The sequence below is a fragment of the Pogona vitticeps genome, chromosome 4, assembly GCF_051106095.1.
Source record: "Pogona vitticeps strain Pit_001003342236 chromosome 4, PviZW2.1, whole genome shotgun sequence".
NCBI classification, from domain to species: Eukaryota; Metazoa; Chordata; class Lepidosauria; order Squamata; family Agamidae; genus Pogona; species Pogona vitticeps.
In genome coordinates this window covers 198,862,305-198,877,178 of record NC_135786.1, presented here as the reverse complement: position 1 = coordinate 198,877,178, position 14,874 = coordinate 198,862,305, and the positions used below count along the sequence as shown (strand labels likewise).

At 40.3% G+C, this 14,874-nt stretch overlaps 1 protein-coding gene across 2 annotated transcripts in view; it reads right to left on the bottom strand.

Annotated features, from left to right (window-relative positions):
• NKAIN3 (sodium/potassium transporting ATPase interacting 3) overlaps positions 1-14,874 on the bottom strand; it is a 270,587-nt gene that overhangs the window by 133,167 nt on the left and 122,546 nt on the right. For both annotated transcript variants that reach the window (XM_020811679.3, XM_020811669.3), the window contains exon 3: positions 11,265-11,345. In XM_020811679.3, coding sequence (XP_020667338.1) covers positions 11,265-11,345 — 81 coding nt within the window. The remainder of the gene's footprint in view (positions 1-11,264; positions 11,346-14,874) is intronic.

Here is a 14,874-nt window from a genome sequence, read left to right as displayed (position 1 = left end):
TTTTTTTAAAAAAAATGGTATAACACATTAAAAGGAAAAAGCCTTGGAAAATAAACCAAAGATTTTCTCAGCCACTTAATACCAGGTCAGATAAACTAGCCTTTTCCTCAGGTTTCAGTAGACCTCAGGAAAAAGAGAATTTTGGAGCGCAGTCATTAATAGGATGACTCCATGTGTGCTATGCCTTAGACCAGTGGTTCTCAACCTTCAACATTTGGTTCCAGGTGGCATACTACTCTTCTTGAGGCCTGAATTACAGGTGGTTTGTTCTTTTTTCTTTTGTTGTTGTTGTTTATTCGTTAAGTCAGGCTCCGACTCTTTATGAGCCCATGGACCAGAACACACCAGGGCCTTGTCACTTTCCCAGGGTATTCAGCAGGTGAGAGTTCACTAAGCCAGTCCAAGGTCAATAGTCTGGGAGATACAAAACAGATGCCAAATTATCAAAGCCAAAACACAAACCATAGTCATAAGTCAGAGTCCAAAAGCCAAGGGTCAAGAGAACAAGATTCAAGACAACCAGAAGTGTTAACACAAGCAAGAGAATTGACTTGTTTCCAAGCCTCCAGGTACAAATTATATAGGGGCAACAATCATGAAACTCCTAGAAACATTCCATCCTGTTAAAACTTAGGGCTGGACAACCTGATGTTCCTGTGTGAAACATTCATATGAGCCTCAGATCTTCATGTTGTGAGTCTCTGCTGAAGCTTGTCCCTCACTCTGGCTAGTGGGGGAGGAGAATCTGGTGGTGATTCAGTTGTATGTGATTCTAATTGCCCAGCATGTTCCTCAGCTGTAATTAACCCCTCTGGTTCCAGATCTTCTTTGGCTGAACTCATGACAGCCCTCCTGTCTTCCACTTCCTCCCGGAGTTTGGTCAAATTCATGTTGGTAGCATCGATGACATTGTCCAACCATCCCCTTATCCTCTTGCCTTCACACTTTCTCAACATCAGGGTCTTTTCCAGGGAGTCTTCTCTTCTCATGAGATGGCCAAAGTACTGGAGCCTCAGCCTCAGGATCTGTCCTTCCAGTGAGCACTCAGGGTTGATTTCCTTTAGAATGGATACGTTTGATGTCCTTGCAGTCCAGGGGACTCTCAAGAGTCTCTTCCAGCACCACAATTCAAAAGCATCAGCCTTCTTTATGGTCCAGCTCTCACTGCCATACATCACTACTGGAAAAACCATAGCTTTGACTATCTGGACCTTTGTCGGCAAGGTGATGTCTCTGCTTTTTAAGATGCTGTCTAGGTTTGTCATCGCTTTCCTCCCAAGAAGCAGGTGTCTTTTAATTTCATGGCTGCTGTTATCATCTAAAGTGATCATGGAGCCCAAGAAAGTAAAATCTGTCACTGCCTCCATATCTTCCCCTTCTATTTGCCAGGAGGTGATGGGACCAGTGGCCATGATCTTCATTTTTTGATGTTGAGCTTCAGACTTTTTTTTTGCGCTCTCCTCTTTCACCCTCATTACAAGGTTCTTTAATTCCTCCTCACTTTCTGCCATCAGAGTGGTATCATCTGCATGTCTGAGATTGTTGATATTTCTTCCGGCAATCTTAATTCTGGTTTGGGATTTATCCAGTCCTGCTTTCTGCATGATGTATTCTACATATGTTAAATAAGCAGGGAGACAATATACAGCCTTGTCGTAGTCCTTACCCAAATTTGATCTAATCAGTTGTTCCATATCCAGTCCCAGTTTTTCTTTTTAGGAAAACGTAAACTAAGATTTCTATCATTTAATGCTTCCTCTTGAGTCAGGATTAAAGTTGACCTTAATAGGAAGGAGAACTGAGCCAAAACAAACAAAAAGAATTTCAGCAGGAAAAAATGTAATGTTCTGAACATAGACAAGAAAAAACAGATGCAAAAAATGTATAGAATGAATAACAGATGACCTAGCAGTAATGCATGTGAAAAGGATCTAAGGTCCTACTCAACTGCAAGTTAAACAAGTCAAGAGTATGATGCAGATAAAAAAAAAAGCGAATGCAATTCCAGGCTGCATTAACAGAAGTACAGTGTCCTGCTCAAGAGGAGTACTGTATACAGTTCTTCTCACCACAGTTTAAGAATAGGGACACACTGGAACTTGTCCAGTGGAGAGCAATCAAAATATCAAAGCATTTAGAATCAGGTGCTATGAGGAACAGTTGCCAGAGCTAGGTATGTTTGGAACTGCACTTCCGTGTTAAGAATTCAGCTGCATCTTTTTTTTTTTTTTTTGCCTCCCATGCTTTGTGCTAGGAACATAAATTATTTCATTCCCATTATATAGTATTTTAAAAAATCAAAAGTTTTATCCTTGCTGGGTAAGAGTATGAAAGTTTTTGTGCACTTTTTTGCCTTCTGGCACTCTTTTTGTGAAAAGATTGAGGAAAGTGTGTTGAGTTGGGGTTTTTTGTTTTTGTACAAAACCCTCTATGTTGCACAGAAAATATTGTGCATTTTATGGGGAAATTTTTTCTCAATGCAATATATATATATATAACTCCCAGAAATCCTGGCTAGCAACAGATTTTTGCAAACTTTAACAAAAAGGTGCTGCTCTTTTTCATCTTATGTAGAGGAAAGTGGTTGACTGTTTATCAGCTGGATGTCCAGGTGTGCCCTGACATAATTTTTTGTGCTAAGGATAAGAAATTTATTGATACTCCTAACATCCTTACATTGTGTGTTGATTATAGAGACATCCCAAACTGTGAGTTATTCCCTCCAGCTATTTCTTCTTTTTCTTCTCCATTGACAGTTTGCCGTACCACCACTATATTTTTCTAGGGATCAATGACATTTTTGTCCCCTGTAATTGGTGTCCAACTGTCTTATGAAATACGCTTTCCCAGTCCACAGGATTTAACTCTTTCCTGATCAGGTTTGCAAGACTCCTTGAAAACGAAAACTGTTTCCAAACTCTGTAAAGTGCAACTCATCTTTATATTTTAATGTGAGTTTTCATGGACAAGTTTATTTTTATAGACATATGGAGTAGACACAGAGAGAGAGAGAGAAAAGAAGACAACACTCTTTGTGAACTTTAATGTTGGACAGCTGCTGCTGCTGCTGCTCCTGTCCTTTTCAAGCCAGCCAGGTCTTAGCAGGAAGGAAATGGAGAGTTGTAATGTTTACTATGATCTGAGAAGGAAGAACACTTTTAGTATCCACCCCTTCTTGTTTAGAGGCAAACAAAGCTTTCAAAGCTTCAGGTTATGGGCAAACCCCTGGCCAGTCTCATGTTGGATCTGTAGGGCATAAAATGACAACTGTGCACATTCTTGCCAACTGTTGCATGCTCTGCCGTGCCCAGGTTGGACAACCAATATAACAGCCAGCCAACAAAATGGAAAAACCATGGGCATGATTAATCTGTTTGTTTCTTCATCCACTTGTTTATTTAAAACATTTACACTCTGCCTTTCTCCTCAAAAGATTCTCTTTCATTGTACAGACTTTTGCACATTATATTTCCTAGATGAACTATACATATCAAGCAGGCTCTGGAACATCACAACTGGCATTCGAGAGAAAGACCAAAGGTACTGTAAAACATTCCCTTTTGCATCTGGGGTTGAGACTGGTCAGCTAGGAAAGAGATCAACCAACTTGAAGAAGCTAGTGCTTCTTGGCATTCCATAGATTTGTCCACAAATTCTGTCAGCTTTCCTAATAGGATAAAAATTAGTAGGGTTTGCATTTAGTTGCGCACTGCAAAACTGGTTGTATATTATCTCACTTTTTAAATTGATTTAGCTAATTCTTATGGATGGTAAACTCTTTAAACAGAAGGTAACTTATGTTAAGGAATCCAAACAGACAATGTCTTATGGTTTGGTATGTCATCTTGGAAGAGAAATTATTGCTTACAATCAGCATTCCCTCTAAGGTGCATGAGCACAAAGCTCCATCGGTGCTGCACAGTGGCAACCAGTGTTGATGCCTGTTTACTTCTGGGTTTTAAATTAACCCTCCCCACGCGCACAGATAGGTGAGGCTCCTGTGCGGCAGTGATGAACATTAGAGGTAACATTACTTACAATGAATGAGCTAAACCATGGTTCGCAAACTTGGGTCCCCAGATGTTCTTGGACTACAACTCCCAGAAATCCTGGCTAGCACAGCCCGTGGTCAAGGGTTCTTAGAGTTGCAGTCCTAGAACATATGGGGATCCAAGGTTGGGGACCACTGATCTAAACAATATCTTACAACAATATATTTAATTGAATATCAGAGAATAAGCAGTAGTTTATCATATTGGTATCAGAGTAGAAAGCAAAAGTGAAGCAAAATTTCTCAATTAAATTTCCACTCTTTGGTTTTCCTCTCATAATTCTGAGTTTCGGCAGCAGGCATCTTTTGTGATGTGATTAGCGATGGAATGGTTTGGGTGTCTCCCTCCATCACTAGTCCATGCACCTTAATCTCCAAAGTTCTTATTTCTACTCTTGATTACTTCTTGTGCCTGCTGCACTTTGATTCCTATATTCCCTTGAACTCCTGTTCTCCAGAATAATGACTCTCATCTCTTACAGCAGGAGAATGGATGCTACAGCTACTGGATGCTACTGCATAAAAATGTGATAGGGGTATGCACCTCATCATTGTTTACTGATGACCTTTCTCCCTTCCTATCACCATCCCTCTAGTGTAGCCATTCTCAACCTTTTTTTGGGAGGGGGGTATGGCCATAAAGGCAATATGAAAGAAATACAGGCTATATTCAGAATTGTATAAATCACATCGGATAACTTATAAGGTAGTGCATGAAGAACTGTTTCCGATCTATGGCCGCCTTGAAATGTTCCAGGGCTCCCTGTTGAGAATGGCTGCTCTAGTGGACTAATAGTGTGTCTTTCTTCTGTTAATGTGGGAACTTAGCATTTCAGCCAGACAGTGGTGTTCCAGATGCCAGAAAGAGGTTAATTCTTGTTACATCATTGTGGCAGAAGAGTGTCCTGCCAAGACCAACAACAACCCACAAAAAAAGTTCCTTTCCTTAAAGGTATCTCCTCAAGGATTGGTAGACTGCAGGTCTCCAGCACCAGTTTTAACAGTGTTTAGTTTTGTTCCTCCTGTGAGGGAGAGTCTAATCCTCTACTGCCACTGTTGCACTATGATGTTATGTCACAATTAGAGATGGGGGTATTTGTATACAAATACAAATACCCCCGCACAGGTGGACATAGTGAGGGTCCAGCCCCCTGGGGCCGGACTGTCCACTCACCTTCTGCTGTTGCCATAGGCTCCGTGTTCCCTTCCTGTCGCTCTGGAGCTCATTGTCTGCGGAGCCACTCTTTGACGTTGCGGCAAGGCTCATCCTCCCGCCTCCTGCCAGCAGTGGCTTGCAGACCACGAACTCCAGAGCGATAGGAAGGGAACGTGGAGCCCGTGGTAACAGGTGAGCAGACAGTCTGGTCCCAGGGAGCTGGACCCTCGTTATGTCCACCTGTGTGGTGGTATTCGTATTTGTATACGAACACCCCCATCTCTAGTCAACATGCCTTCGCATCACTGGGCAACAAGTTGATCTGGATTCGATCTGAGCTGGTATGGAGAGTTCCTATAACCAGGCAGTGTATAAAAGAGTTTCCATCGAAGTCAGAATATGGTGATGCAGAGAGACAGCTGCTGCCATCACAAAGAGGCAGAAAAAAAGGGGACGGAAATGAGCATGTGTAATGCGAAGAAAAATCTCAGTCATTACGTGGTGTGAATTGGTGTTTGCATGACATCCTTTAAAAAGAAACAGAGAAAGAAGAGAAGACAAAACAAAATAAAACAAAACCCACCAGGGAACCAGGATCACCATGAGATGTGACAGTGAGGAAATGAGTTATACTGAAAGAAAACAGGAGAAAGGCAAGTGTCTGGATTCCCTCAATGAGACAAAATCACTATGTACTGTTTTGGTGCCAGCTGTTTGAAACATTTACAATCAAACTTCTGACATATCCTTAGAATAGTGGTGATATTTAAGAAATATATTACTGTGCTTATGAGATGTAAAATGTCAGTGCTGTAGCATATGCTGCTGCATCACATAAATGCCAAAAGAGATCATGTATAATTTTCCTTGAGAATGCAAATTTGTATGCACACATACTTCAGTTTCTGTGCTGTTTTTTTTAAACAGGCAAAACAAAGAGCTGAGTCTCATCTTTAAAAAAATCTTCCTCTAAACTTTATATGCTCACTCCAGCTCCAGATCTCAGCTAACAGCTTTTCAGAATGACAGTTTAAATCAAGAAAATGTCACACAGTAACGGCCCTAATCTTTTCTGTAAATTGCTGCCTGTGGTTTTTGAAAACATAGGAAATTGCCGGCAATTGGCAATGTGTCGCACTGCAAGGATAACTTGACTTTTCCACATTTAAACAAAATAGTCTTAAATTATTCATGCATATCATTCAATGCTCAGGCAATTCTTAGAACTACCGATTTCAGAACCCTGGAGTCTTCTTTTCATGTTAGACAAAAATCCCTCTTATCTTTGCACCCTGTTCCTCTTCTCTCTACAAGGACAAAATTAATATTACAGCCAGTAAACAAAAGATCCTCAAAACACTCTATTTACTCATCATACTTGAGTGGTCGGTTTTACAACAACTCATGCTATGATAAGGAGCAACACAGGCTGGCTACTGCTTAAATGGCCATTACACATGAGGGGAAAGCCTCGGCAAGCAAACATAAAATGTAACATCTGGTTTTGAAGAACACAAAGAACAAAAGACCCCTATTGCAGGGTTCTTATAGCTGAATCAATATGGGTGGTCTTTCTTAAATAATTCCAAAGACCACTGACATTGATTTAATATGGCTTCAGATGAATGTAGAACTCTGGAAGCTACAGATATTGCATGTGACCTCACTTGCACTCCACATCAATGGCAGACAAAAACAACAAGATGATCTGTCTGATCTGTGACAGTGTGGGTACAAGGTATTATGGGTGAAGTCAAAGAACTCAACAGTGGAATGTTGGGTTTCCTATCAACTCTTCTTGTCTATTTCTCCCAAAGTACATTTCAGCTCAGCCTATAATGTATAATATTGTTCTTTGCTTTTTGCTCACTGCAGATCTCACTTGTCGTAATGATAATAATAAAGAGAGGGAAATTGGGTTTCAGTGAGAACAGAGAAGTATAAATATGGGGAATAAAACTCACATGTGCATAAGGCATCAAAGGAAGGAAGGAAGGAAGGAAGGAAGGAAGGAAGGAAGGAAGGAAGGAAGGAAGGAAGGAAGGAAGGAAGGAAGGAAGGAAGGAAGGAAGGAAGGAAGGAAGGAAGGAAGGAAGGAAGGAAAAATCTATCTTCAGGTCTGGTTATTGGAGAAAGACAACTCTGGTCATTTTAAATGGGGAACTGGATAAGGGAAATATCCAAGTGAAAGGCAACACTTATGTTTTTGTACTTCTTCACACAAAACACATGACTGCCAATTGGGGTGGGGACCTGAGTGCTAGTTTTACGCATATGCCTCCATACCTACCACCCTTTAAACCCAAAACACTGACAGACGTAACACTTGAATAAGGCTCATCTCTTATTTTCTGCCTAAGTTGTAGGAACCTGTCAAAATCACTGTCTGGAGTCATTAATCAAGTGGACAAGAAAAAAAACAAATATTTATTTAGACAAGACAGAGGTGCTTCTGCTCAGTCAGGGAAGAAGGGCCTAACATGTGCTGAATGAGGTTACACTTGCCATTAAAATTTAGTTTCACACATTGCAATTTTGGATTCCGCCCTCAATCTAGATTCTCAGGTTTAGCACAGTTAAAGCTACTCCTTGAGATGTCTATTCTGGTCTGCAATTGGAAAAATTGCTTTTGGGGACGATAGTTTCCAAAATCCCACAGGAGGTATGAGCCAGGGAAATGTTATTGCTCTACATGTTGCTGGACTGCAGCTTCTATCACCTCCAGCCAGCCAGTGGTGAGGGATCATCATTAAAATCCAATACCCTAGGAGGGCCACACATTCCCCATCCCTATTTTAACTCTGTGGAACTAAAGACACAGACAAGTTCCTGTTGGTGAATTTTATGCTGGTAAGTTAACATATATATTTCCAAAAGAAAACTCAGTAAAGACATGCCAGTACACTGGCATTTTTCCCCAGCCAGGAGTCCAGCAAAGCAAAAGACAATGGGGACAGACAAATGGCTTGGTAAAACAACATGTAAATGTGCAGTTTTGTACTGACTGATGAGTCAACTAAGAATAGGCTTATGTGGTTATTGCAGAGGCAGTAAAAATCAGCATGTTCAAATAATGAGACTCACTTTACCAATGAGAAGGAAGACCTGAAAACTGGGTGCCAGGTTCCATGATTCTCAGTGTCAGACAAGGGACTGAACAGTGTATCTCTTGTAATTTAGCACCCTGTTCCAGTGGCCTAAATATCCTTTTCAGAGTTTGGATATGTTGCCTTTGGATGACAACTCCCAGCATCTCCCAACAATGTAAATCAGTGATTCTAAACCTTGGGTCCCCAGATGTTCTTAGACTACAACTCCTAGAAATCCTGGGCAGCGCAGGATTGGGGGAGTTTTAATTCAAGAACATCTGGGGATCCAATGATGGGAACCACTGGTATAAATGAATTCCAGTTGTTGTAGTTGACAAAGAGGCCTTCCAAGCCTTGGTCCTTGTATCGCAGCAACTGTTTTCTTCATCACCTCCCTATCTCCTTTGCTGGCCAGCCTGTGTTGAATGAAACCACATTCTTATGTCTTCTTCACTAAAAATATCTAGAGCCAACATCAATCAGTTTCCTTCAGTGTCTTTCTCTGTCTCACACAATGACATTTAATGCCAAGGTGGGAAGATTCAGCTGAGTGTCAGTTGTAGAACAAAACACCATGGTGTAATAAAGGAAAATGAATTTTCCACTTAAAACAGTATTGCTGGTTTATGGCCCTGTTTTTATGCAGTCTTATGAAACCATTGTAAATGTCACATAGGAAGATATAAAATTCTAGTTAGCCACCATCTGGAAAGTATTTCTAATTAAGTCCTCAGGAATGCAATGCTACAAATGAGGTACAGGTATGAACACCGTAACAGCATTTTCTGAAGTTTGGGAAAGCTGAAGGAAGATTTTCAGGGAAATTCAGGTGCAGTGAAATAAGCAATACCAAAGATACAAGAAAAAACATACAGAATAGATAACCAATTTACCAAAACATAAATACAGCTAGTAAAAATAAAATATAAAAACTGTCCTTGAAACAAAACTCTAATCAAAATACATAAATGATACTTAGGTAGCATGATTCCACATGTTTTCCTCTATCCTCTGTTTTGTTTATGTAACTTGCTTTTGGATCAGGATTGGCTGTTCCCTCTGTTTTTGAACCTGCAGTGATGTTGGTCACGTGTATCAATGGAACAAAGACCTGGGTCTATGACTATGCAAGGAGAACAATGTCTTTGGTTTGTAACTGTTCCAATTGTTTCATAACAGGATCTCCAAAGTATTCCATCGAAAAACATAGGAAATATGGTTAGTTTCCCTGGACAGTTTAGGCCTGTGCACACACCCACATGGGTGAGTGTGTCTTGAACATGAACATTCCCCACTGCAAAGTGATCCCACAAAAGTGGACTCTACCTAATGGAAACCCACTATTACTATTAGTCCAGTATTAGTAAATTATTTACTAGCAAACAGGAAGAGCTAGTATGGATTAGAGCACCATGGACAGGAGTTTAAATAACTTTAAATCTGTCCTAAGTCTCCTAGGAGAGAGGTCAGCCCAGATCGTTCAGAATGTGTGTGGCTGATGATGGCAATATGCCCTGCCACAGAGTATGTGTGGCTTTGGGCAAGCTACATTGTGTAAACTGCAGTCTCAAAGCACTACCTAGGACTCATAAACCACTCCTAAATGCTATATACCTAAAAAACCCAGGAAAGGTTGCCACAAATCAGAAATGGCATGATGGTACACAAGAATTATTGTTATTAGCCAGTATGTCCTGCTTTGTTTGGATTGAAAACCCATGAGTTTCACTTTCACTCCAGTGTCTTCCATTTTCTTTCTCACACCAATTCTATTTTTTTGCTTCCTTCTCCTCTCCTCTCTTCCCCTCCTCTTGAACTCCTTCAGCTCACACCAGGATTAAGAACCTATTAATCCCATGCCCTATCTACTCCAGTGCTCTATTTCTGTTCTTTTCCCTGTACCAATACTTTCCCCTACGAAGCTCTTTTTTCTTCCTTATCAATATTCAGTCCAGTACACACATGTAACTTCTTTCAGTTATCACTCCCAACATCCGCTAGCCAGCACAGCCAATCAAATTATAAGCTATCCACTTATTTTAACTGGGTGATCAGTTGTCTCTTTGCAAAGACCTGTGTCTTCTCAGTTTGGTTAGAGGGCTGGAGCTTCTTCAGTGGGCCAGTCAGCAAACTCAAACTATATTTAATTTCATCCACCAATAATTTGCACACAAAAATGTTACGTTTCTTCCTCTCAGTGTTTCATGTGTATTTTGAGGTAACAGGGCTACAAATTCCCAGAATCCACATTTCTTGCTTTTACCATTTCTGAGATTTTACAGGGCAAACAAGCACTTGGATTGACAATATTATATCTCTAAGAGATATTCTGCACTACTTCCAGTACTGAGCTCAAGGTGGCATATATAAGGTTTCCAGAGACTCTACTCCCAACTAAGTACCGATATCTGTTTAACTTCAGCAAGATCACTGCATCAGGTCCCATCAGATCATGGGAGAAGACAAAAGTTTTCAAGCCCCACAAGACAACTGATTGATTTCAAGTCTGCTAAAAAGCTCATTTTTGGATTAAAACAACTCTAGGGGGCACATATCTGACGGGCAATAACAGCACAGGGTAGTAACACTGTGATATTGTGACACTCCTCAGCCTAGTATCCTCCTGACATACTGAAATAGTGTGTAAGCTGGGAATAATGGGGTGTGTAAACCAACACGTCTGATGTAACTATAGGAATATTTACACCACCCCTCTGATACTGGTATTGCTAGCTCCTGACTGAAACAGTAAGATCAAAGTTTGGGGACAATTTGGACCATGACTGTCACCATGTCATACCAAGCTCACATCTGGTCATATGGCAAAAGCCACTATTGCACAGGACATTCCAAGCAGCCACATGATTGCATTAGACTGCCTCTCTGATGGTGTCCTGTAATGCTGTTGAAAGAAGATCACACACCCCTTCCCACCGAAAACCCAAAGCAAGAATTATGTGGAACCTACCTTAGAAAGCCCACCTACTTCCAAATAGAAGCAGATAATGAAAACATTCCATGTGACCCAGAGAGCAGTCCATACTGAGTACTAGGGTAAAAAAAAATAAGAAGAAAAGATAAAGATAAAGATAAAGTTAAGATAAAACTATTGTACACAAAGTGTAGATCAATAATATAAAAGATTAATATGTACAGCACTTCTGGGAATCATCACACAGGGTGTAACCAGAAAGATTTATCTTGGCTGAAAGCCCCTAGAACTGTAGCCAATTGCAAATCCTTTTTTTTTTTTTTTTTGCATCCCTTACATTCAAGGAAAATTAAATTTATTATTTATGTTGCTGTATTACCCTATTGACACCAGTAAATTCCAAAACATTGACCCAATTGCATATTCTGTGCTTGACCTTTTATTCTTTGTGCCATATATCTTTACATAGGGGATGCACAGAAACAACCATCACATAACCTCATTTTGCTCAATAGCCCGAGTGTTGTCTGAAATCTCTGGTAATCAGATGCTAGGATAATCTATCTGTACTAGATTATACCACAAAAAAAAGGCTGCATGAAGAACATGAATGATGAGTTAACTTCAGATAATCAAGTTCAGGGGTCTTCTTTTTTCTTTATAAACAACACAGATACATTTTTTTCTATTGTGGACACTAACAACAAATGCAGCACACACAGAAAGGAGCAGAGAGAGAATACATGCATACATGTAAGAAAGAAAGAAGGTTGTATTGAAAAGTGCAAAACGTGTTGTTGTAAGATGGTGGCATATACCAAGTATTGCTAGTGCTAGTTATGATCTATAAAGTCCAATATGGCTTGGGGCCACAATACCTTTAGGACTACATCTTCCCATATTAGCTTCCCCAGGTTTAAAAACCTGGAGGAGACTTTTTTTCTTAATCTCCCCAGCTTTACAGGTACCTCTACTAAAGACACAAAGCACAACGTGGCTCTTCCCAGGCAAGTTTCTAGCAAATGAACAGGCTATTGAAAAGGGGGCTTTTAAGGACAGGTGATGCACTTTTTCCATGACTTGTACTTTTAACAGGCTTTTGTTCAATGGTTGTTGTAAGAAAATACTGTGTTTGGCTTTTTAGTTCTTTTTTCAGCCACCTTCAGTCTCTATACTGAAAGAAAAGACCCTTCTACCCAACTGGCTGCAATGGTTAAGATTCATCATTAGTGGTGGCGAGGGGAAAGGATACTGCTTAGGGAGTCAAAAACATCCAAACAGGTTTAACTTCTCAGTTCTGCTGATTGAAGGAGTTCCGTTACAGGAACTACCTGACAGGATCCTGGTGACAGAAGGCAAGGAAGGAAAGCAGGACTGTGCCTGTTGGCGACATCTTTGCCCTTTAGATGGCTGCGTAACTAAAGCTGTGTGAACAGAACTATGCTTAATTGGAATCTCTGCAAAACAATGATAGCAACACAGGATTCCTCATTTACACACAGATTCTCTGTTTATAGGCTCCATTCACATGTTTGGAATGCAGTACAAAGAATGAGCTGTGAGTCAGCAGCTGTGATTCCATTAGCCCTTCCATACATCTGCTGCACACATGTATTACATATGAATAAAGCCTAATTAACACTAATGTCAAACTGAACACGATATGCAACTATGTGTCTTGCTTTTCCTGATGGTTTAGTGAACAGAATTTATTTGTGGCTCTATTAAAAATGAAAATCTGTCTTAACTGACTACAGATTTGAAGAAGAAAGAGCAAGGGGTTGATTAACTTCTCCCAGCTTTTTGTCAACTCAGAATCTTTTTCCATTGCGCTGCCCTCCTCAAGATGCTTTCCTCAAGATGCATGGGGAAAGGAATCCAGAATATTTACATATAATGGCTGTAAACAACTGGTATATCCAAATGTCATGACATACTTAAAAATCTAATTTTAACTAAATGCTTATTAAAAATGAATATTACAGTACAACAACACCCACTTCCTCCAGTTATTGATTCTCTAGAGAAAAGCAGCCTCTCAATAAATTTTGGACAGAAACTTTTAAAGCCTTCTTGTACTTTAAGAGGCATTTCCAGTAACATTTGGTTCCTATTATCTGTGTTGGGGCAGAAGGCTCAGACAAAGAAAGGAGAAAAGACTGAGAGGAGATATGGTAGCATATAGAAGAGTGGGATCTGTTCCTGATCATCTGAGAATGCAGGACACATAATAATGGTTCCAAGCTACAGGAAGCCAGATTTTGGTTAAATATCAGGAAAGACATAGAACAGTATGGCAGTGGATTCAAGTATCGGGGGGGGGGTTGAGCACTCCAAAGCTGGAGGCATTTAAGAAATTTAGACAACCACCTGGCAGATATCCTTTTATCTGCATTCCTGCATTGAGCAGGGGGTTGGACTCAATGGTCTTATAGACCCCTTCCAATTCAACTATTCTAGGATTCTATGAGATCCAGAGAAACAAGCAGAGGCATTGGCAAGAATGGGATATTAATACACACACATGCAAGCAAGCATTTAAACAAACACAGAGTACAAGAGACCACATCTAGTAAGGGGGTAGGCAGGAATGACCTTGCTAATAGTCTGACATGGGGCATCCTCATATGTCCTTATCTACCAGCCATCCCTGTGTGCATGCTCTCAAGTCAGTTCTGATTTATGGCAACCCTTTTCAGAGTTTTCTTGCTATAGAATGCTCAGAGATGGTTTACTGTTCTGTTCTTCTGGGGGTAACCTAGGACTGTGTGCCCAAGGCCACACAGGTTGACTCTATCTATTCCCAAGAGGCACAGTGGGGAATCAAAATCCCAACCTCTGGCTCCACACACACCTAGCTATCCCTGAGCCTTTCTAAAATCGCAAGAAATGCTAAGGTGATTGGAATGTGGATGAGCAGGGGAAAATACACCCAAGTGCATTGTACCTGTACAATGAAGTGTTCCCTTCAGCTAAGCATCAAGAGTGCCAGCTATAGCCGCCTAAAATTTGGAAGCATTTCTTACAATCACCTCTGACACAGCATAGCTCAGTCTATAAGTGACAAGGGAAATGATAGACCAAAGCACTAGGATAGAATATGAAAGCGATCCGCTCAAAATTCACCCAAATCGCTTTTTACAGAGAAACTCTATCTTATGAAATGTTTAACTGCATTTTGAAATCAGTGTGGAATTGCCTCCTGCTGCTCTTCAACATCTAGGCTGGCTTGAATCCAAGTAATTTGGTTCTACTCCTTTTGGATATTACATTTATTACTCTCAAAAGATGTGGTTTCCTTTCTCCAGTAATCTAACTTGGCCTCTGTGGGCATTCATACTGCATACATCCCAGTACAATAAGAGCACACGCTAGGAGAATAAAATTATCTATGTAAAGACAAAATTTCTCTCTTCTACCCTAAGAAGGAATACATGGCCTATTTTCATCTCTCAAAGAAATGTGTAAATTGGTACTTTTAAATTTTGCACTGGGCTACATTTAGCCAATTTTAATTTTATATATATATATATATGACAATTTGATAGATGTGGAACACTGGAAGTACTAACAAAAATGGCAAATGCTCTCAGATCATCTTTAATCAGTAAAAACTTGAGACTCTCTCATGCTTTGAGAAAAGGTA